We start from the raw sequence: 21953 nt of genomic DNA, 5'->3' as shown, positions 1-21953 counted from the left end.
TTTACAGAGAGAATGCAGTCCCGCCCTGTTCCAAAAAAGCCCAAAGCTCCCAGCTCCTCAGGACAGGCTGTAAGACGTGACAGACCCAGCCTGAGTGCCCTTTAAATCCTTCAAAAGGTCTAAGTATCTGTGTTTTCAGTGTTGGGTGAGCACTCAGCCCGAGGTCTAAATACAGAACTCAGCCACGAGTCCTCCCTGAGTAAGCCACCAAAACCAGGGCCACAGCCACTGGCTACGTGTCACTGACAGATGGTGGTGACGGGCTTTTCACCGTCAAATGTGCACAGTGTGGGTGTCCCCGGCCCCCGGGCCCCGCCCCGCACGCCCTGGCATGGCAGCGAGGCCGGGCCGCCGCGCCACCGCCACCGCAGGCTCACCTTGGGCGGCTTCGGGCCTTTCCCGCGATGTCTTTTGGGGCGCAAGAGCCGCTCTCTCTCCTGGAAGGAAGCACAGCCGTCGGCATTTCCAGCCAGCCTCCCGCGACACACCAGCCAACCCAGCTGGCCCTCGGGGGCGCGACCTAGGACCCGGCCCAGCCGGCCCATCAGCGGCCCCGGGCGTGGGTCTGTCCAGGTGCCGACACCCCAGTGACGCTGCTGGTCAGGGCAGCGCCACCTACCCCACCTTCACTGGACAGTTCCTCGAAACTGCCCTGGTGCGCCAGACCCGTAGGGTTCCAGCCGTCTGCTTTGGGGACCGAGGCTGTAAAGCTCAGGGCACTGGGCGAGAGCAGAGCAGGACCGGGGCACAGTGAGAAGGCCGGCAGCTTGGAGCTCGGGCAGAGCTGGGCCAGTCCCCGCGGGGCCTCCTCCTGCGGGGCCACACACTTCATCTCACGGGTTCTCGGGTTCTTCCTCCGCCACACGGGGCTGGCGCCCGCCCTGCAGCACCACCCGAGGAAGGAAACAGGACTGCCGTGCCTGGTGGCTGCTGTCACGAGAAATGCCACCTGCAGAGGAGCAGCTGCGGTGGCAGCGCTGGGCCCCAGATAAAACCAGTACATTCTCTTTTCTAACCAAGTGCCATTTTCCCTTTGGCTGCCAGGAGACCCAGGCAGGCTGGTGCCTGGCGTCAGCCCTCACGCTCTGCCCCTCTGGGCCTCCCGATCCCGCCTGACTGCACACTCCTTATTTCCTCTGGTCTCACATCACTCCTCTTTCACCTCATCGTCAGTCCACTGAGTGTGCTTTTTCAGCTTACACTGCATCCACCCTCTGTGCAGCAGAGACGGAAGGATGGATGGATGGGTGGATGGGTGGGTGAGGAATGGGTGGATGGAAGGATGGATGGAGAATGGATGGATGGTGGATGGGTAGGTGGTTGGATGAATGGTGGATGCGTGGATGGAAGGATGGATGGATGGATAGATGAATGAAAGATGGATATGTTACAGGGTGCAGCCAAGAGGGGGGCCCCACATAAGGATTTTGAATGGGGTCCAGAACTCAGGGTGTCCAGGAAATATTAGGATGTCCTCACCCCATCCTCCACCACAGGTGTGGGTGGGGGGAAGGGACACATGGAGCAGGGCCATTGAGAGCTGCTTAGCATAGCAACAGCTTTGTAGCTAACCTCTGGCATGGTCATTTAACATATCTATAACCTTTAACTGATTGCATAGATATGTTAAATAGCTCTGAGCCAGGGGAATGGAGGTAACTTCCCCTGCAAGACTTAACTGGGGGTAGGTCCCCCCAGTTACAGCGCCTGCGTGGGAGCTTGGAGAAGATTGGCTCCATGACATGGGGCCATGCCTGCCCAGACCCACGATGGCAGCCAAGTGAAGCTGGAAGGATATGAAAGTGCTGGCAAGTGTAGCCAATTGTGGGAGGAGTCGGAAATGGGGCTGCAGAGGAAGATTGGCGCAGGGATTTAAATCCAGATGCGACAGCCATTGAGGAGGGAGAACCACTTGGCTTTGCCAGAGTGGGGACCCCCACAGCTTTAGAAGGGGGAACCACCACCTGGCTTTAGGAGAGATCCTAGAGACACAGCTGATGGTGCTGGGAACTGAGGGAGGCCTACCAGCCAAGACGGATTACTGGGAAGAACCGGGGGCTGCCTGAGCCATGGACTTATATTTCTTTTCCTGAGATACGGAACCCCAGACTGGGCAAAGGGGGAAGGAAGGACTGTGTGTGTTTGTGGGTGTTTTAAGGGACTTTGGGGTTTTGATGAAGACATTGGGTCACTACTTTAAGTTATATAGTATTAAATAAACATTTCCTTTCCTTTTCACGACTCCCTGGCATTGAGAGATGTCTTTCCTCTGGGGGCGGACATAATGAACCTGGGGGGTTCCTTTCAGGTAATAGTACATTGCCCTCGGCCCCTCTTGGACCCCCCTGCTGTTGTGTAATAGTTTTTGGTGACTCCGCCAGGACGATAATTGCCTGTGGCAGACCGACACCCTCAGGTGTGAGAGAGTGAGACTTTGGAGTTTTCCCAGTCTCGAGAATCTCTCTGCGCTCCTCCTGAGGGCATCGGCCACCTATGACGCCTGGAAAGGTGGAAAGGAAATGAAACAGGGAGGGAGCAGAGACGTGAAAGTGTTCTGGTTGAAAACTGGTTTCTGAATACCGTTTTGGAACAGTGGAGCTGTGGGTAATGGTTGGTTAGCGTGCTGCTCCCAGGTGGCCCCTGTCTGCTCACTTACAGTTTCGGGGAGCCCAGGTGGCACTAAGGGAACCTGTCCTCAGGTGTGGGGAGGAAGCAGACCCCTAGGCTCTGTAAGCCGAGCCTGCATGTATGTTGGGGGTCAGACAGCAAGCCGTGGGGGTGCGCCACCATTCTAGGTAAAATAGAGGATGAGCCACGTGAGTGCTCCACCATGGAGGACTGAGCATGCATGGGCGTCACCATCTTGGATGACCTGACATGCATGGTTTTCACCATCTTGGACAACCCAACGTGCATGGGTGCCGCCACCTTGGATGACCCAGCATGCATGGGTGCCGCCATCTTGGAACTGGACCAGGTGGTGGGCTAAGGGATCTCTCCAGATTATGGGCTGTGTGCTGCTGCTGTGTGGGCACCGCATCAGTCAGGTTCTCTCTGTAACTGGTTCTGATAGGAAGGGCTCTGGTTCTGAAGGTCATGAACTGAGGCCCAAGGGTGACCATCTGACATATAGGGTATTTGCAAGGTCTAAGCTTCAGAAAGCTGCAGGATGTCCCTGCGAATCTGGGAACTTTTAGTGGAAGGTACCTGTCATGCTGGGGACTTCTGGCTGCCACATGCTGAGTTTAAGTGCTGAGTTTAAGTGCAGTCCTTCCCAGTGTGGGAAAGGAACCAGGATTAAAAGAGGTTGATGGTTAAAACTGGATGCATAAAATTATGTATAAAGGATGTGAAAGTTTTAAACCTGGAGTAAAGGAAACCTCAACTACTTATTTTCTGGTTTCGTGGGAAAAGAGCAAATCTCTGCATTTTGGTTCTGTTTCTGATCAGAAACCTGTATCTGAAGAACTGTTTAAGGTCACTGTAAGACCTAGGAAAGGTCACTGTAACCAGTTGGGGAGCATGCTTTTGCCACTTGGGACCCAGGAAGGGTCATTTGGGCTGACGAGTGCTTCAGCCAGAGGCAAAGGGGGCATGTCTCTGCCAAGAGACCAGACCTGAAGGAGCATGTCTCTGCGAGGCACCAATGGACGCATATTGGTGCAAGAGAATGCTTCTATCTGTGTACTGTTCTGGAACTCCGTGTTCTGGATTTTGCTCTGTATCTGCTCTGAACAGGAAATTGAGGATTCCAAGAAAGGTTGAAACTTCACACTCTGTAGGAAACTTTTGAGAAGCCTGGTGGATATCAGAGGGAAAAGGATTTTCCTTCACACTTTGTATTTTTCTTCCCACCTGATCCCTTCAGAATTTGGCCATTCTGAAGGAGTGAGTGATGACATAAGGTTTCTTTGCATAAAACCAATAAAACCAGTCGTTAATAGTGGTTTTGTTAACCAGGACTTTGACCGGAAGGTCACGCCTGAAGGAGGCATGTATAGGTTCTGGTCATCACCAGAAAGCCCTGAGGAACTGGGATTGACTTGTGAAGCGAGAGTATGCCCACGAGAAAAGCCTGGTACTCTGGTTGGTTGTGTGGTTCATAGCAATCTTTCCAGGGAAGGAACGAAGGTTGCTTTCCTGAAAGGTGGCTAAAAAGGAACCTGTAAGCACAATGGAAGCCTCAAGGATCTGAGTGAAACAACTGGTACAGGCGAAGCCAAATGGCAGATGTGTGGCTCTGCTTCTGTGCCCCGAGGGGCGGACTGAGAAGTCAATCTAAAGGTTCCCTGTGTGAGTTCCAGCAAAGCAGAATTAAAGATCATAAATTAGTAATCCAGGCTGCTCTTGGTGTGTTTATGCAAACGAACAGTCAAAATTAAAAGCAGGACTCAAAGTAGTCCCTTTAATAACAGTGAGGGTGATCTTAAGGAGAAAAATTGTGGTTCAAGGAAAATCACAATGCTCAGTATTGGACATCAGAATAACGCAGCTACCTGTCTTGAAAGCTTGTTTTCATTTCAAAGTTGAAACTGGTTTTGTAATATCACCAAAGATGTATAATTTACAGGTACAAGGGACCTGTCAAATTGCCATTGCTAAATGTCATTGCAGGAAGGGCCTCACAACTGAATGTCTCCCCAAAAGACAGTCTCACAGGCACAGAGAGTGGTTTGGGAGGTGTTGTGCGAATTTAACCTGTGTGTTCTGTTTTCATAGGACATATGCCCATGACCTCATTACCTGAGTGACTGGTTGTAATACAGGCCTCACTTAAGGAGCCCATTTTCATCATCACCCCCTGAGACTCAACTGTTTGGCTGGACTAAGTGGTTGGGTTGTTGAAAGGTTCAGGCGATCTGTGGGCTTCACTTTAGAACTGATTTTCCCTTTTCTGTCCTAATGACTTGGACAAAAAGGGTCCAGAAATCTGAAGGAAGGGAAATCCTAATATATTCCCCTCAGCCCAAGTGAAGTATAGTGGGTCACGAGGGTTTTGGATAGGTGTAGCATGCCTTGTACACCTTCCTCCAGATAAGTCATTCTTTACCTAAGTCCCTGCCTTTGTCATTTAGTGGTTATGATTTAACTGTGCCTTCCAACTCTTTCCAAATCTGTCATCTCCAGAATATGACCAGGATGCCAACGATCCAGTAATGCCAGCCTTTGGACACCAAGTCTGCGACTTCCTGGTGACAGCCAACTGACCAGGATTCTGTAAGGTCTTTCCCCTTACAGGAAGGACTCCCTCCATGCTGCACCCCCTTTCAGGGCACCCCTGACCCAGGGTGGGTAGAACAACGTACATCTCCAGCAGGAAGTAGTTACAAGTTGAGGCTTTCGTCCATTGTCCTTTATAAGATTATAAGGTGGGTGTAAATCTGAAAGGAGGGATTGTAACAGGGTGCAACCAAGGGCGGGGGGCAAATAGGGATTTTGAATGGGATCCAGAACTCAGGGTGTCCAGGAAATATTAGGATGTCCTCACCCTCCCCCCACAGGTGTGGGTTGGGGGAAGGGACACATGGAGCAGGGCCATTGAGAGCTGTTTTGTATAGCAACACAGCTCTCAAGGCTGTTAAACCTTTAACTGGTTGCATAGATATGTTAAATAGCTCTGAGACAGGGGAATGGAAGTAACTTCCCCTCCAAGACTTAACTGGGGGCTGTTCCCCCCAGTTAGAGCTCCTGCATGGGAGCTTGGAGAAGACTGGCTCCAGGACATGGGGCCATGCCTGCCCAGACCCACGATGGCAGCCCAGTGAAGCTGGAAGGATAGGAGAGTTCTGGCATGTGTAGCCAATGGTGGGAGGAGTCGGAAATGGGGCTGCAGAGGAAGACTGGCGCGGGGATTTAAACCCAGACACGGCAGCCATTGAGGAGGGAGAACCACGCGGCTGTGGCAGAGTGGAGACTCCCGCAGCCATTGTGCAGAGAGGACCACGCGGCTGGGGCAATAGAAGAGAGAACCACACAGCTTTGCCAGGGTGGGGACCCCCGCAGCTTTAGAAGGGGGAACCACCACCCGGCTTCAGCAGAGATCCTGGCGACACAGCTGATGGTGCCGGGGACCGACGGAGGCCTACCAGCCGAGTATGGATTACTGAGAAGACCTGGGGGCTGCCCGAGCCACGGACTTCTGTTTCTTTCCCTGAGATACGGAACCCCAGACTGGGCAAAGGGGGAAGGAAGGACTGTGTGTGTTTGTGGGTGTTTTAAGGGACTTTGGGATTTTGATGAAGACATTAGGTCACTACTTTAAGTCTGTACAGCATTAAATAAACATCACTCATCCTTTCCTTTTCACAAATCTCTGGCATTGAGAGATGTCTTTCCTATAGACAGCGGACATAACGAACCTGGGGGATTCCTTTCAGGTAATACTGTATCGCCCTCAGCCCCCCCTGGGCCTCCCCTGTTGTTCTGTAACAGATAGATGGGTGGGTGGATGGATGATGGATGATGGGTGGATGGATGGTAGGTGGATGAATGGATGGAAGGAAGGAAGGGGGAGATGGGAAGGAGGGGCGGGTAGAGAGATGGATGGGAAGAGGGCTGGAGGGAAGGGGGAGGATGGGAAGAGGAAAGGATGAATGAACGGACAGGCGGGAAGGTGAACAGGGCAGGGGTGGGTGGGAGAAAGGAAGGATTGGGGAGGGAGAGAGGGAGGGAGGAGTTAAAGAGACAGGCAAGAAAAGTGAACTTGACAGTCCAGTCAGATCCTTTTCTAGAATTTTGATCACTGGCTTTTCTACTCTTTGAAGACCCACGGGTGAAACCGCCACGCCCCCACTCGGGCGAGCAGAACACACTGGGCTCCTGGACCCAACCACAGCTCGCTGCAGAGGCCGGAGCGCCTGCCCACAGAGCCGCGGAGTTCTCGGATCTGACACCCCCCCACCTCCTGCTCCAGGGAGCTCCCCGCCCCCTCCCGTGACGTTCGGGTGTTCGAGCTCACGGTCTACCACAACCAAGCTAAAAATAAATAGACTGCTCAGGGCCAGCGCGTGCTCACTCCGTGAAGGCCAGACGACTGGTTCCTAAAACAGATGCTGCTGCTGGCGGCTGCAGCCCGGGGAGATGACGTCAGAAACAGAGTCGCCATGGAAACCGCTCAGCCGAGGGCAGGCCGCTTTCCGGCAGAACAAAGCAGGGAGGTGCCGGTGGCCGGGGTGAGCTCAGTGGGACCGGCGCTCCGGCAGCGTGGGCAGCGTCTCCATGACGCCCCGGCGCCGCGCCCGAACACCGCGTCACTCGGCGTCACGCGGCAGAGCACGGACGTACCAGGGAGAGGTCGTCGATGACGTGCTGCTGCTCCAGCACCTGCAGCCGCAGGAACTCGATCTCCTGCTCGTCCCTCGTCAGGCTGAGGTCGTTCAGGGACGTGTGTCGCTTCAGAGACGCCTGCGCAGACAGCTTTTCTTTCTGCAGCCAGAGCGGGAGGGAGCCCCGCAGGGCCGCTCAGCCCTGGGTGCTCGTGAGGGACCCACCGTGCGCATCTGAGCTCGGAGGGTGGGCTCTGGGGGACGGGAAGGGGGGACAGGGGGAGGGGTGGCAGCCACCTGGTCCCCAGGCTGGAGGGGGGTATGGCTGCTGGGCCCATGGCCGGGAGAGGGCTTGGCGGGCCCCGGGTGGCCCAGCCTGAGTGCTGGAGGAGGAGGGTGGGACAGGGCAGGGCAGGCCACACCCAGAATCCCACACTGGCCCAGACCTGCTGGGGTCCAGGGGGGAGGGCATTCACCTCTGAGCCTCAGTCTTACCAGCTGTAAAACGGGGGTGACCACACTACTCCGGACAGCGAGCCTCAGAGCGCTTGCAAACTGTCAGCGCCCGGGAACCTCCCCCAGCCACAGAGACCAGCCACCCTTGTTGGCATGTGTGGGGACCTCAGCAGAAGCCGCAGTCCCGTCCGCATGCTGAGCTCCCGCCGCCAGCCCAGCTTTTCTGTGAGGCACTTCCCTGCTACCCTCCCACCCTCTCAGCCACCCTGTGACATCGGTCCTTTCCTTCCCATTTTACAGAAAGAGAAACTGAGGCGCAGAGAGGATGAGAGAGGCGCTACGGGGCACAGGGGCGGGAGGTGGCAGGGCCGAGGCTCAGACCCAGTCCACTGCCCACCAGGCGCTCTCCCTCAGGCACAGACGCCATCGCACTGCGACATCCACACAAGGGACCGCAGGGGCTGGCTTGGGCGGAGACCGCCCCGGGGGCCTCCAGGGGAGAGAGGCCCTGCGGCTGGGGCTGGGGCTGGCCCCGCCCCCAGGCGCCGGTGACTCTGGAGGACTCACCATCTCCACGTTCTCCCGCGTGAGGGCCTTGATCTTCTCCTCCATCCGCTGGATGCTCTGCAGCAGGCCCTCGTGCTTCTTGTTCATCCTCCTGTTCTTCTCCACCAGCGGCTTCAGCTGCGCCTCTGTCTCCCGGGAGCGCTTCAGCTGCATCAGGGGGAGACAGAGGCCCAGCGGCTTGCAGACGCAGTGCACGGCCACCGCCACGCCACTGAGGAGCCCCGAGGAGACCCCACCGGGGCCTTCCCCGGAGCCGGGGCTGCCCTCGTCAGGACCCCAGTCCCGAAGCAGCGCAAACCCAGGGCCCCGGCCGAGCCTCCGAGGGCCTACCTGGCCGGTGGCCTGTGCTGTGTGCACGGGTCTACCCTTCTAGAGGTCATGGGTCACAGGCATAAAGGTCAATCCAGCTACCCAGCTCCTCCCCACTCTGCAGACAGCAGACCACCCCTGGGCCCTGCCCCGCCAGGCCCAGTGCCAGGGCGTGGAGATGCCGAAGGCGGCACCCAGCCCTGGCGGGCTCCCTGAGTCCTCCGGGCTCAGTCCCTACTGGCAGGCAGGGCGTCTCTTGGGTCTCCTCGTCTGATTGCACGGGGTGGCCCCTCCTGTGCCCAGGTCCTGGGTGGTGGTGGGGGTCAAAGAGATGACAGGGCAGGGGTGCCCATCCGACAGGTGGGGAAGGGGGCAAAGACGGCAGCAGAGGCACGGACACAGCGAGACAAGAGGGGAGGACACTGCGGGCTGGGACACCGCACGCCCACAGGTTCTGATCTGCCAGGGACGTAGCGCATCCACGCAGCCAAGTGTGGGCGACGGGCAGGGGAGGGGCGTGCCAGGGAGGCCTGGCCCCGGGTGTGCGTCCCAGCCCGAGCGGGAGCCCTCTGCAGTCAGGTCTGCCTTCTGGAACCATAGGTCACTCTGACTGCCACGTGGAGGCCAGGGTACTGAGACCCAGACGTGGGAATGGACAGCGCCCAGGGGACGGGCGGGGGCCCGGGAGCCCACACAGTTCGAGATGCCCACTCCGTCCCCTCCTCAGCAGGGTCCTCGCTGACACGTTCATTTTCGAGCTGCGTGACCATGGCCAAGTCCTCGGCCTCAGTTTCTTCCTCTATAAAATGGGAGACTCACCACACGTCCAAAGCAGTGGTGAGCCCTCCCAGGCTTTCTCTGTCATTCAACCCTCCCCAGAAACCTGGGAGGGGACCCCAGCCCTGTCCCCACGTCATAAACAAAGACCCCCACCCCTAGGAGGCGGGCAGTGTGCTGAAGGCCACACAGAAAGTGCTGGAACCAAGAATTGAAAACAGACTGCCTGCAGACCCTGCTCTTAGTCCCTGGCCACAAACATGGAAACGACCTCTGGTGTCCCTTCAAGTGTGAAATGCAGCTCCGGCCCGCACACCCTACTTCTAGCCACCCCCCCCCCCCCACAGAACTGTGGTTCCAGTGAGGAAAGACAGACACGGATCTGCCACACGGCACTGTCTATGACAGCAGGGAAACCAGACGGAGCCCTGAGTTCCTCCGGCAGAGGAGTGGCCCAGTGAGCCGAGGCGTGTCCCCTCCACGGAGCGGGGCGCAGCCGCGGGAAGGACGGGGCAGCTCCTGCTGCACCGGTAGCAGCGCTGTGATGGGGCCCTCGGGGGACACGAGCAAGCTGCAGACCAGAACGGGGAGGGGGACCCCACTTTCTCATCGCAAACCAAAGACACACTCTCTCGGGGGTGCCTATCCGTCCCCAGAAGCATCAGAAACATCCCAGCACCCCCTGAAACAGCGAGAGAAGCGGCCTTGTGACTTCAAGAGGGACGCCTTCGCGAGCGGGCCGACTGCCACTTAAACCCGGCAGCGGCGCCGGGATTGTCTCGGGCGGCCTGCACGTTCCCTGACCCACTTCAGTGAACCAGCGCGCGAGCCCCTGCGTGCGTCAGCGAGGGGCAGAGACACAACGTTAGATGTGCCGTCTCCTTTTAGCTCCGTGAGAACACGCCCTCAAACATACCGGGAGGGAACGAGTTTATTTCAGTCCTGACTCGTGTGCACGCTTTCCACCTTCCCTGCTTTCCAAATGTCACAGATATTTACTTCCATAATGAAGTTTAAAACACCCAGAAACGTTGTGAGTCATTTCTCAAGAAGTGTATGTGTGGATTACCACCAGGGAAAAATCAGGTTAGCTGTTTATCCAGAAAATGCAAAGATATGCTAAGAAGTGCTATTTTGCCCTGGCCGGGTGGCTCGGTTGCTTGGAGCATTGTCCCGTGCACCAAAAGGTTGCGGGGTCAGTTCCGGATCAGGCCACATATCCAGATCGCAGGTTCGAGCCCCAGTCAGGGCACGTGCGGCAGGCGACCCATCGATGTTGCTCTCCCTCCCTCTCCCTCTCTCTCTCTCTCTCTCTCTCTCTCTCTGTGTCTCTCTCCCTTTCTTTCTTTCTAAAATCAATAAAAACATATCCTCAGGCGACAATTCTTTTTTAAATTGTTATTTTTACTAGAGATTTATTCTTTAACCAGAAATCTAATCTATGTTTGTTATTTTTAAAACTAGAAATAGGTAAGCTTTGATTTTTTTAAAAGAAGGTAAATAAATAAGCAAAACATAAAAATTACCCATAACCATGCCACCTGAAACAATTTCCAATTTCCAGGACGACAATGCATCTTGTATCTATGGGCATCTATTTGTATCCCTAAGAGCAGTGTATCTATAAACTGCTCTTATCTAATTCTCTGAGAACCGGTTTCCGCGGCAATTCAGTGTGGCCCACGCCCGCACGTTCACACACTGCACACACCCCCTGCCCACGGGCCCCGCGGTCCAGAACAGAGCACTCGGGTGTCTGGGCTCGTTTCCGGGTGCGGCGGTAAGCAGCACCCCGGCAAACACCCTCCCCACGCTTCTCCCCGACTCCTCAGCTGCTGCCCAGGGCAAGCTCCTGCCGAAACAAAGGGCAGTGACGGGCTTCCTCAGCGAGCGTGTGCCGGACTTTCAAGCAGCAAGAAATGGGGAAGCAAAGGACGCCCGAGGCCTCCGTGTTCACTTCCTGTTGAGCCAGGTCCGAGGCGGTCCCAGGGCAGTGACCCTGCGCCCGACCCCCGACCCCCCACCCCCATGCCCCCACCCCACCCCCGTCTCCCCCTCAGGTTACCAGCTCGTTCCTCTCGTCCGCCAGGAGGGTGTTCCTGTCTTCCAGCTTCCGTATCACCGAGTTGAGTTCAGCGATTTTCAGCTGGAATCGCCGCACGTCCCGCTCGTCCATGTGTTGGTCCTGAAAAGGAGGCAAGATGCGAATGCACTTTGCAGAGGCGTCCGTGACCCCGGCGGCCCGCGGCCACGCCCGGTGAGCCCGCTCCTCATTAAAACCAGACGCCAGGCCGGGGCTCCCAGAAGCCCAGCCACACGGACGGACGGACGGACGAGACCTCGAGCCCTGCCAGCAACTCGCCGAAAAGACTTCATTTCAAAGTAACGAGACTTCCAACCCACCAACGGCTCCTCACACCTGAGCGTGGTGGTCTCGGGGCCTTGACGTTCGGGCCTCGCCCATGAACGCCCACAGCGAATGTGCCAGCCCAGTCCGGCAGGGCAGGCACCGTGTCCATGTTGCTCACCACTGAGGGGCCAGCACCTCCCGTGGCGTCTGCATGGAACACGCATGAGACCCTGGACCACTCAGTGGATGAGTGAGTGAGTCAATGAATGAATGAAGGGATGCTCGCACACACACACTCACGCGGCTTCGCCCGCTCGGTCCCTGTTCAGCACCAGGCCGCCGCCCCGAACGCCCTGCCCACTGGCTGAGCCCCACCCGGCGCGCGCTGTCTGGACTGGGCCCCCTCTGCGCGCTCACGGCAGGCCCTGCCCTGACGGCTTCCCCTCTTTCTGTTCAACGGGAGGCAGGCGCGGACCCCTGGAGGCCAAAGCCGCCGGTTGTCCACCTCTGCATCCCCAGGGCCCAGCACGCAGGGACTGTCAGCAAATTTGCACAGGAAGGGCTGAGAGAGGGAGGGAAGGGTGGGCAGACGGGCGGCAGGGAGGTACACACGCTGGCCGGAAGGATGCCCAGTGGCAGGAGGGACGGTGGGAGCCAGCCGGCCCAAGCCCTCACCTGGGCACCCATGAGCTCCGCCATGTCCCCGATGCCCGGCGGGAGCTCCCTCTTTGGGCTGCTGTGGTACCGCTCCGCCTCCTTGACCTGCACCAGCTGCTCGTCCAGAGCCTCCTTCTGAAGCAGCAGCCTCTGGGTCTGACCCGTCTGCACGCCCAGCTCCTTCTCCAGGGCCAGAATCACGCGGTCTTTCCCTTTGATCTCGTCCATCTGCCAAAGGGGAAGAGCAAGCCGTCAATCAGAGGGGTGTGGGACTGGGGGAATGCCCCCCCACCCCGCCGGCCCGGGGCCCAGAGGAGGTTAAGCAGTCCCCCAGGCCCAGGTCAGCTGGACCCAGCCACTCGGGACACAGAGAGACCGCGGCCCACGGCCCAGCCCCGGCTCCCTGGCTCAGAGGAGCAGAGAGACGCGGGCTCACGGACCCACGGGGTTGACCAGGCACTGACCTTTGAACCGTATCTACGCCCTGTCCCTCTCACCCGAACGAAACAAAACCCTGGCCCTCTCGGCCCCTCCAGCCGCCCCCCACCCGCTGCAGCCGAGCTCTTCTCGGAGCAGGCTGCTCCCCTGGTCTCCGACTCGCCCCTCCAGCCGCTCTGGGCCAGCACAGCCCCCACCCCGCCACCACACAGCTCTCGCCCAGGCCGCCCACGCTCTCCTGGCCCCCAGACCCACTGGACAATTGCCTGTCCTCACGTCTGTCTCCTCAGCATGACAGCGTGCCCCACTCCCTGCTCCTGGGCCCCGTCCTGCCCTCTCCCTCCTGTGCCACCGGTGACCTCTTGGTCCCTGTCCTCTTGACAGACCCACCTGCCTGGGGACCACCACCGTGGTTTCCGAGGCCTGGCCCTCTTCCTGGCCTGTGTCCTCACCCATGGCAGCCAGGTCCTCGCCCAGGACAGCAAGTCCCTCGGGTGCCGCTGACATCACTGCATTCCCCAGCCCCGACTCCCCTCGGAGCCACGCAGCCACACGACAATGGGGTGCTTGGTGTTTCTGAGGACCTCACTCACCACGTCCAGCCCCGGCCCACCCAGCCCAGCCTTGCCCAGCATCCCCTGCAGGAAACCAAGCGACAGGCACTCCGGCCCTGGGCCATATACTGCCACCACCCCCAGACACAAAGCCAGCAGCTGGGCAACTGCCCCAGTGGGGGCACTGTATGGGTGTGTGTCTCCCCGACCCCCCGACCAGGGCCCTCCTGGAACCTGAGACTGTGACTCATCTGCAACTAGGGTTGCTGCAAATATAGTTAGTTATGCTGTGGTCACCCTGGAGAAGGTGGACCCTGTGACCGGTGTCCCTATGAAAGGAGAAGGGACACACAGACACACAGCAGCAGGCCCAGTGAAGATGGAGACAGAGGCTGGAGTGACTCGGCCACAGCCCCGAACATCAGGGACGGCCAGTGACCACCAGGGGGAGCTGGAGGGGCAGGAAGGATCACCCCAGAGGCCTCTAGAGGCGTGGAGTCCTGCTGGCAGCTTGACGTTGGGCTTCGGGCCCCCAGGACTGGGGTGAAAGGATGTCTGCTGTTTCCTGCCACGGAGCTCGGCCACTGGCCGAGGTGCCCCAGTGCACTAATGCAAGCGCCCCCTGTGGGCACACCCAGAGTGTGAGAAGTTCAAGTGGACCGGAACCTGAAACTCTGGCTTCCCACCACGCACCGTGAATTCAGACGCAGAGCGCCACCGTAACTCCTGCAGGTTAGGAGTCCTGCGCAGGGCGGCGGAGGGAAGCGACCTCAAGCCCCGCCCCTCCCGCTGTGGAGTCAAGGGTGGGCTGCCGCCTACAGGCTTGGCCTCAGCCTCTGTAACGTGGGGACACCGAGGACACTCCAGACCCTGCTCTGTCCAACTGTGGGGACAGCTAGATCAGCCACGGAAGGAAGTCAGCACAGACAGGGTTTATTATAACGCCATCATGCTGGTTGCCAGAATTGCTCCATTTAGCCCCTGGTTAACGGAAGGCTATCTTATTTAAACAGACAGTTGAAAACTGATGAAACAAAACTGAGATTATAGGAGGGAAATGGTACCCCCAAAGTCAAGACTGGGAGCTTTCCAAACAAAGTCCTACTGTTCTGACAAACTCTTTGGGTCTCCCCACTTCCCTCCACATCCCCAGCCTCCCCCTGGGACGACCTCCTGGACCACAGGCAAGGCTGCGCTCCGTGCACTTTCTCCCTAAGCAGAAGCAGAACGCGCCCAGTGCGCCCCCTGGTGACGGTGCGCCGGCAGCCCCAGCTTTGGCCAGCTCCCCTCCGACGGACAGAGCGCCACCTTTAGGGAAAGAAGACTGGACAGGCGCGGGGAAACTCGGCTGTCCTGCGCACGCTGCTGCTCCAGACGCCACGGCAGCTGCGTGAGGGGAGGCCACAGCTCTGAACACTCAGGTGCGCTCCCGTTATCCGACCAGTGCTGAGCTGGGGAACATGTGAGCAGAAGAGACCGGAGTCCCGCCCGCGCCGCTGCCATCCGGAGGGGAGGCAGCCAGGCACGTAGTCAGGGAGTCGCACTGGAGTCTGTCGAGCGTGACCTGTGCTGGGAGGAACGACCGACGCGAGGGCGCCAGCAGTGCCAGCCGGGCGGTGCTGCAAGTGACCAGGCAGGGAGGGCTCCAGTCTGTCCCCGCAGCATCCGGGTCGCACACTTCCGTCCCAGCGCCAGACGGAACGTCCCAGGTCAGGCTTGCTCCGTGTGCGTGGCTTTCACCTGCACTGGCCCTCGCAGGGGAACAGAGGGGAAGGGCCAACTGGCCATTTCTCCTGTGATCCCGGGTAAACGTCACTCCTCCGCAAGCCCATTGCCCGTGGCAACGCTCCGCGGAGGTGCGCTGCGCAGCGCTGCATTCCCTGGGCGGCTGGATCCGGTTAGAGATGCAGGAGGGCTCTCAGACGCCCACTTCCACACCGACCGCGCCTCTTACGAAGAGCCAAGAAGAAAGGGCGGTTACAGTCGACCTGGGGTGGTAACTCAGCAATTTTTGGACTCAGACCAGTCGGGATTAGGTCCGGCTGCATGTAATGAATGGCGACTCCCGCATACACCCGGGCTCAGGACCTGGGACGTGTTTCTCCCCCACGCACGGAGTCTGGAGAGGGCCGCCGTGGGGCTCCCTGGGTAGTGAGGGCCTCCGGCACCTCCCCACACTCTCCTCAGGGGGGGGCCTGGGATGTAGTTATGATCCTCGTGGCCCCTCATGCCCACGGAGCACCAGCCATCACATCTCCACCCTCGCCTGGCAGTGGGACGTGAAGATGGTGAAGAAGGAAGGGCGTGGGGTCTTCACTGAAGGAGACTTGTTGACTTGAGAGCTCCCTCCACCTCCGCCTCCACCTCCCTGCGGCCAGGGGGCTGGGAAACGCGGTGCTCCCGAGTGCCCGCGGCTCCGGACGGGTCCGGTGTGGCATCCACCCGTTTCCTGGGGCTGCCACAGATGCCCACACTTGGCGGCTTGGCGCCACAGGGGTTACTTCTCCACAGGTCATGGATGGAAACACAATTTATCTTTGTGCGTCTGCCTCCTACCTGGAGACCTTGAAAAGTCCACTAATTCTAACGGACCGCAGCGTCTCTGGGTTCCCCATGTCACAATCCCAGCATCTGCCGATAAAGACAGTTTCCCTTCCTTTCTGTCCAGTCTTTCAACCTTTCATTTCTAGCCCTGGCTGGCGTAGCTCAGTGGATTGAGCACGGGCTGCGAACCAAAGTGTCCCAGGTTCAATTCCCAGTCAGGGCACATGCCTGGGTTGCAGGCCATGACCCCCAGCAACCGCATATTGATGTTTCTCTCTCTCTTTCTCCCTTCCTTCCCTCTCTAAAAATAAAAACAAATAAAATCTTTAAAAAAAAAACCTTTCATTTCTTTTCACCACGAGGGCCTCGCCGGGGCAGGATAACTGAGTGGAAGCGGTCAGGGGCCAACATCGTGTCTCAGTCTTGAATCCAGGGGAGACGTTCGATAATTCAGCCGGACGTAAGCGGGTAGGAGATGTTCACTAGAACCTTCCTCGGATTGGGAACTGCCCGTCTCCTCCTCGTTTGCTGGGAGTTGGTATCACGGCCTTGAACCCTGTTAAGGGCTTTTCTGCCTCTGGTACGATGATCGCGTGGTTCTCCTCCTCCTTCCCCCCGTCACGAGCCGAACTGCACCCACTGCCTGGAGAACACTGAACCACTCTCCATGGTCCTAGAACAGACCCTGCTCGGTCTATTAGGGCTCACTGGCCTTCCTATACACCGCTGCCTTTGACTTGCGCACAGCTCACTCACTGCTCACTCCTGTGTCCGTAAGGAATCCCCTAAAGGTTTTCTTTCTATTGATTCCCCTTCGCTGGTTTGGGGTCAAAACTGTGCTGGCTTCCTGCCTCAGTCAGACGTGCTCCCTCTTTCTCAGGTTCTGGAAGGGCTTGTGGAACATTCGTTTAACTGCTGCCTTACGTACTCCAGACAGTGTGCCTGCGAAGCCTGCATCCGAACATTCGTTTAACTGCTGCCTTACGTACTCCAGACAGTGTGCCTGCGAAGCCTGCATCCGGCTGCGGGCTCTCCTCGGTGGGGACGGTCCTGACTAGGGACTAAATGTCCTTCATCGCTGCAGGTCTGCTGCGGTGTTCCGTCTCTTCCGGGGTCAGCTCTGGGGAGCTGCGCTTACGCGAGGGCCGTGCCCCTGTCACCCACCCCTCCGGCTGAGAGCCGCGTGCGGGTCACGGTCACAACGTGCTCACTCTGTCGTCTCCTCAGCGTCTGGGGGGGCTGTGACGCTCCCCCTTTCATGCTCCTCACGTTGGGGCTTAGCGTGTCTGTTCCCCTTCATCCATGTCGGCGCGGGTGGCCGGACGCATCGCGTCCCACGGACCCCGGAACGCGCCGGTTTTGTTTGCTGACTCGCTCCCGTGGCCCCACTCTCTGGAACTGCCTTCGCTCTCCTCTCCGGGAGTTTGATTTGCTCTTTGTCCTTCTTCTCGAGACGGAAGCTCAGGCATCGGGTTCTCCGCATGTCTTCCCTGTTGTCTAAACCAAGGTCTGCTCAAAGGACTGGTTGGCTACAACCCCCACGTGCTGACAGGTGCTGTTCTGGTGAGTGGCAGGTCCCCTGGGGCAGGACAGGGCCCCGCGGTGGCTGGGGTGCCGTACGCTGTCACTTCGGTCCTCGTGGGCCGTGTCACTCCAAGTCCGCACGTCCCTACTCCTTTATTCTCTGGGTGTCCTTCCGCTCACTAGTGCCCAGCGCACCTGTGGGTCTGTCCGCTTCTCCTCTTCGTTAGAGCAGAATGTGTTTCTTTTATACGTTTGCAGTTTGTCAGGTGCATTTCTATGGAACTGACCCCTTCGTTACAAAGAACTTTCCCCGCTTGGGTTCAGTTTTATTTCTTGCCTTACATTCTTTGACATGAATTGAGTCGATCCCTCCATGGCAAGGAATTGCGTCCCCACCCCCCGTGTGCTGAGTGTTACATCCCGCCTTGGATGCTTGGACGTTAACACCGCCGGAGCAGCCTTCCCTGGGTTAGCGTTCATGTGATGTATCTCTCCCAGCGCTTGAAGTTCATCCTGTGTCCTCACGATTGAGATGCAGCCCTTGTAAATGCCACCGCTGCTGTGGAGGTGGCACCCAGTCTGAGAATCTCAGCTTCCTGGGGGGAAGGGGGGGCAGGGGTCAGCCTCCGGCACCACCGCACAAGGTCAAAGTCCGACGAAGGCCTGGAGGGGCAGACGGCCGGCTGTGCTGCAGGCCCCTCCCTCTGGCAAGCCCCATCTCCCGAGCGCAGCGTGGCGGAGGGAGACCCCGCTCTGCCTTGCCCTCTGGCTGCCCGCCTCCTCGCCACCAGAGGACTCAGGGAGGAGCCTACCGGGCAAGCTGGCCTCGTGTGGGGGGGGCTCCTCCAGCCTCCTGTCTCTCCTGCCGACCCTGAGAGACGCCAGAGTCCCCGCACCCCTCCAGCCTGCCGTGGGACCTCGCCGCCTGGGGAAGCCCGGCGCCCGCCCCCACCCAGGACCAGCGAGTGCCCCGGGGAAGAAGGGCTGGCGCTGGCCCCGCGGCCTCCCCTTCCCTGTGAAGCTGTACTCCTTCTCCACCTCACCGCTTCCCCGGCCCTCTGACCCCTAAAACACAGGGCTGTTCGCAGTTTACGTGTCTGCAGTGTTGCAACAGGATGGCTGGCCTGTGCCGACCTACCACATCCCACCTCAAGGTGTCAGTCTGCCCCTGGTTTGTTAATTAGGTCAACAAGTAAGTGCCCAGCACTTTGATACACGACCATGGTCCCTTCTGACAACAACCTGGCCCACTACCTGCTAACTTCCTTTCACAGGTGACGAACACACACTTCTGAGCAGTTCGGTGGTCTGCCAGGGGTCACACACCTGGTGGCAGAGACCTGCCCCGCCCCCAAGCCTCCTTAGCACACCTGAGACAGCAGGGTGTTTGCCGGAAGCCCTGTGCCCAGAACCTCGACGCCTGGAGAACAGAGGGACCCCGCAACTCCGAGTCTCTGCACGAGTGCGGGAAGGAAGGGCACACCCGTGTGGAAAGCAGGGTGCGCACACGCTACCAGGGCAGGGGCGCGGAGCACGTACCAGCCGGCGGATGTCGCGCTCGCACTCGCGCTTGATGCGGTGCACCTCGTCCTGGTGCTCCTGGTAGGCGGCGCGCAGGTCGGCCGCCTTGGTCTTGTCGGCCTGCATGCAGTTGCTGAGCGCCTCCTCCGCCTGCTTGCGCGCCGCCTTCTGCTCGAGGATCTCCTGCTGCAGCCGCAGGCGCTCGCTGTCGAAGCTCTTGCGCGCCTCCTCGCGGGCGTCGGCCAGCAGCGCCGTCTTGACCTTGTCTGCGGCGCCGTCGCGCAGCACGTTCAGCGTGGCCTGCAGCCGCTGCAGCTCGCCCTCCTTGATCTTGGCCGTGCGCGCCGCCTCCTGCTCGTGCTGGCGGATGAGCATCTCGCGCAGCGCCTGCAGCTCCTTGGTCTTCTCCTCGTGCAGCTTGGCCCTGAGCGCGGAGATGTAGGCCGTGTGCCGCCGCTGCTCCTGCTCCCGCTCCAGCTTGGCCTCCTGCAGCCGCTCGCGCAGCTTGCTCACCTGCAGGGGAGAGAGTGGGGTCAGGGTCCGGGTCACGGCCTGGGTCAGGGTCAGGGTCGGGGCCACAGCCACGCCCAGAGGATGCCTCCCACACACCTTGGCGCCTAACTGCCCCAGGCGGTCCGGGGCCCCACGTTCCAGTTCCCCCTTCTGCCGCCCCGCTGACCCTCAGCTCTGGCTCCACTATTGCCTCGGGACTTCCCCCAGAGGTAGAAAAACGCCCGAAGGCGCTGGAGAGGAGCATCAGCCCTTCGACTTTCTTCCAACTCGGAGATTTACCAAGAAGGACAATTTATCCAGCCCAAAACCTGCCAGCAGAAACCGCCTCTCACTGATGCCGAACCAATTTCAAGCCAGAAATATATTTGCGGTGCCCACGCACTGGCCTCGGGAGCTGGAGAAGACAGGGCCGGTGGGGACAGAGAGGGTGGGGTTGGAGGGGGAGGAGGGGGAGGAGGAAGAGGCGGAGCTGCTGCTGTGGGGGCTGGGGCTCCAGCGCCTCCCCCACACAGACCCACCATGGCCTCAGGAGGGCGGGGACTCTCCACTTCCAACAGGCAGCTGAGGCTGGGAGATGCTTGCTCACCTGCCTGGATGAGGGGCTGCCAAGGGGCGGGGCCAGGCTTTCCCGGCACCTGGCCCCACAGCTGGTGTGCCGCAGGTGCCAGGCTGCCAACCCAGCCCACCTGAGCGAATCTGTGCAGTCAGCCAACAACCGAAAACACGGACCATAAAAGGTGCCCAGGGAGTGTGTTCTGACACGCTCTCACAGCTGTGCTCCGCCTTTCCATGTCGAGCGTAGTGCCATCCACACGGTCCCCAGATGCTTTCTGGTCCATCTGCTTTCTAACCACCGCCAGCCGCCCCGGAACAGACGCGAACAGTCTCTCGCCCACGAGCTGCCTCCAGGCCGAGGGCAGCGCCCCCCCACCCCAGACCTCTCTGCTGAAACCCGCTTCGGCGAGGAGGGTCACAGTGCCCGTGGGGGAGGGTAGACCCTCACTCATAACAGACGGCGGGGGCACAGGCAAACAGAGCCACCCGGGCAGAGGCAGGATCAACAGCCCCTAGCAAAAAAACAGTCTCGAAACAGAAACGAAACAGGGAACCCCAGTCCCAGGCCCACCTCCCCCCGGGGCTGGAATGAGGCCTCCGCCTGAAGGACCGAGCGCCTTCCTGCCCGGCCGGGCCTCTCACCGTGCAACAGGCGCCGTCTCGCTGGAGGGCCAGTGCTCCCGGTTGCTCCCCGCCGGGAGGCAGCACCGTCCTCACTCCTGGGTCCACGTGGCCAGCGATTTGGAGTCAGGAGGACGGGACGGGTCACCACCCACCCCCCATCTGCACTCATGAGTGCGGTTCCCTGGGCCAATTACGGAACCTCGAGATGGCTCACGGGACGTGTCCACTTGGCAGGGCCACAGTACCCGGTCATTTGGCCAAACACCGGTCTAGACGTTGCCACGGACGTCTTTCTTTAGACGGAATTAGCAATTCAATGGGCAGCCCCTGAGTAAGCAGGGCACCCTCCCCAACCTGGGAGCGCCTCCCCTAGCCCGTGGGAGGCCCGGAGAGACGGAACTGAGGTGCCCAGGGAACGAGGGGCACAGCCTCCGGCCGCCTCTGGACCCCAGGCTGCCACGGCAGCATGTGCTGGAACTCCGGCTGCCCGCCCTGCAGGGCCCGGGTCTGACAGCCTCCGGGGTCGTGTGAGACGCCCTCTGAGAAAAGCCCCCCTCCCTCCCTGTGTATGTGTGGGCGTGTGTGATTCACGTGCGTGAAACCTCCTGTTGGGTCTGGTTCTCTCCGCAGAGTCCCGACTGTGTCCCGTCCCTCTCTCGTGATGCAGGGAGGCCCACAGCCGCCCGGGAAGTTGAAGGTCGAAGGCCGGATAAAGGGGACTGCAGCCCCAGGGAGGGGGGGAGGTGGGACTCGAGAGGGAGAGCAGAGGCCCGTGGGCAGGGCGGCCTGGGAGCGGTTGGCTGCGCCCTGGGAGGGGCGGGGGGCCAGCTGAGCCGGGCCAGGTGACACAGGTGTGGGAAGAGGAGGCTGGGACACAGACACGCGCTGAGGGACAACCACGTGAGGACAGGGGGAAGACGGCCATCGGAAGGAAACCATGTGCCCAGAACTTGATCTCTGGCTGCCAGTCTCCACGACTGTGAGAAAGGAAGTTTTCATTGTTCAGGTCGGCTGGTCCGTGGCACTTTGTCGTGGTGGCCCCAACAAGCTAAGACACTGGAGCAAGTCACCTCTGCCCTCTGACCCTAGGTTCGCTCCCTTATAAGCTGGAATAAACCACACCTGCCCTCACAGGTCACCGAGGGTCAGGAGGCCCTCTGAGGCACCTGGCGCGGCCCGTGCAGCAGACCCCAAATAAACGCCAGCCGACCACCGAGTAACTGCGTGTGACAGGCGTCGGCACGTGGGCCCTGAACGCCACTCTCACTCGTCCCTTAAGCAGCTCAGGCAGGCAGCTGC

The 21953-nt window shown here is 59.4% G+C and overlaps 1 protein-coding gene across 4 annotated transcripts in view; it reads right to left on the bottom strand.

The window, feature by feature from the left end:
• JAKMIP1 (janus kinase and microtubule interacting protein 1) overlaps positions 1-21953 on the bottom strand; it is an 89236-nt gene that overhangs the window by 33384 nt on the left and 33899 nt on the right. For all 4 annotated transcript variants that reach the window (XM_036018649.1, XM_036018645.1, XM_028506818.2 and 1 more), the window contains exons 3-8: positions 18981-19475; positions 12400-12609; positions 11440-11559; positions 8289-8435; positions 7285-7425; positions 378-437 (exon numbers count right to left, since the gene is read on the bottom strand). In XM_036018649.1, coding sequence (XP_035874542.1) covers positions 378-437; positions 7285-7425; positions 8289-8435; positions 11440-11559; positions 12400-12609; positions 18981-19475 — 1173 coding nt within the window. The remainder of the gene's footprint in view (positions 1-377; positions 438-7284; positions 7426-8288; positions 8436-11439; positions 11560-12399; positions 12610-18980; positions 19476-21953) is intronic.

This window comes from Phyllostomus discolor, chromosome 1, assembly GCF_004126475.2.
Source record: "Phyllostomus discolor isolate MPI-MPIP mPhyDis1 chromosome 1, mPhyDis1.pri.v3, whole genome shotgun sequence".
Taxonomy (NCBI): Eukaryota; Metazoa; Chordata; class Mammalia; order Chiroptera; family Phyllostomidae; genus Phyllostomus; species Phyllostomus discolor.
Note: the sequence above shows the minus strand (reverse complement) of the source record. Positions and strands in the feature narration are given on the sequence as shown.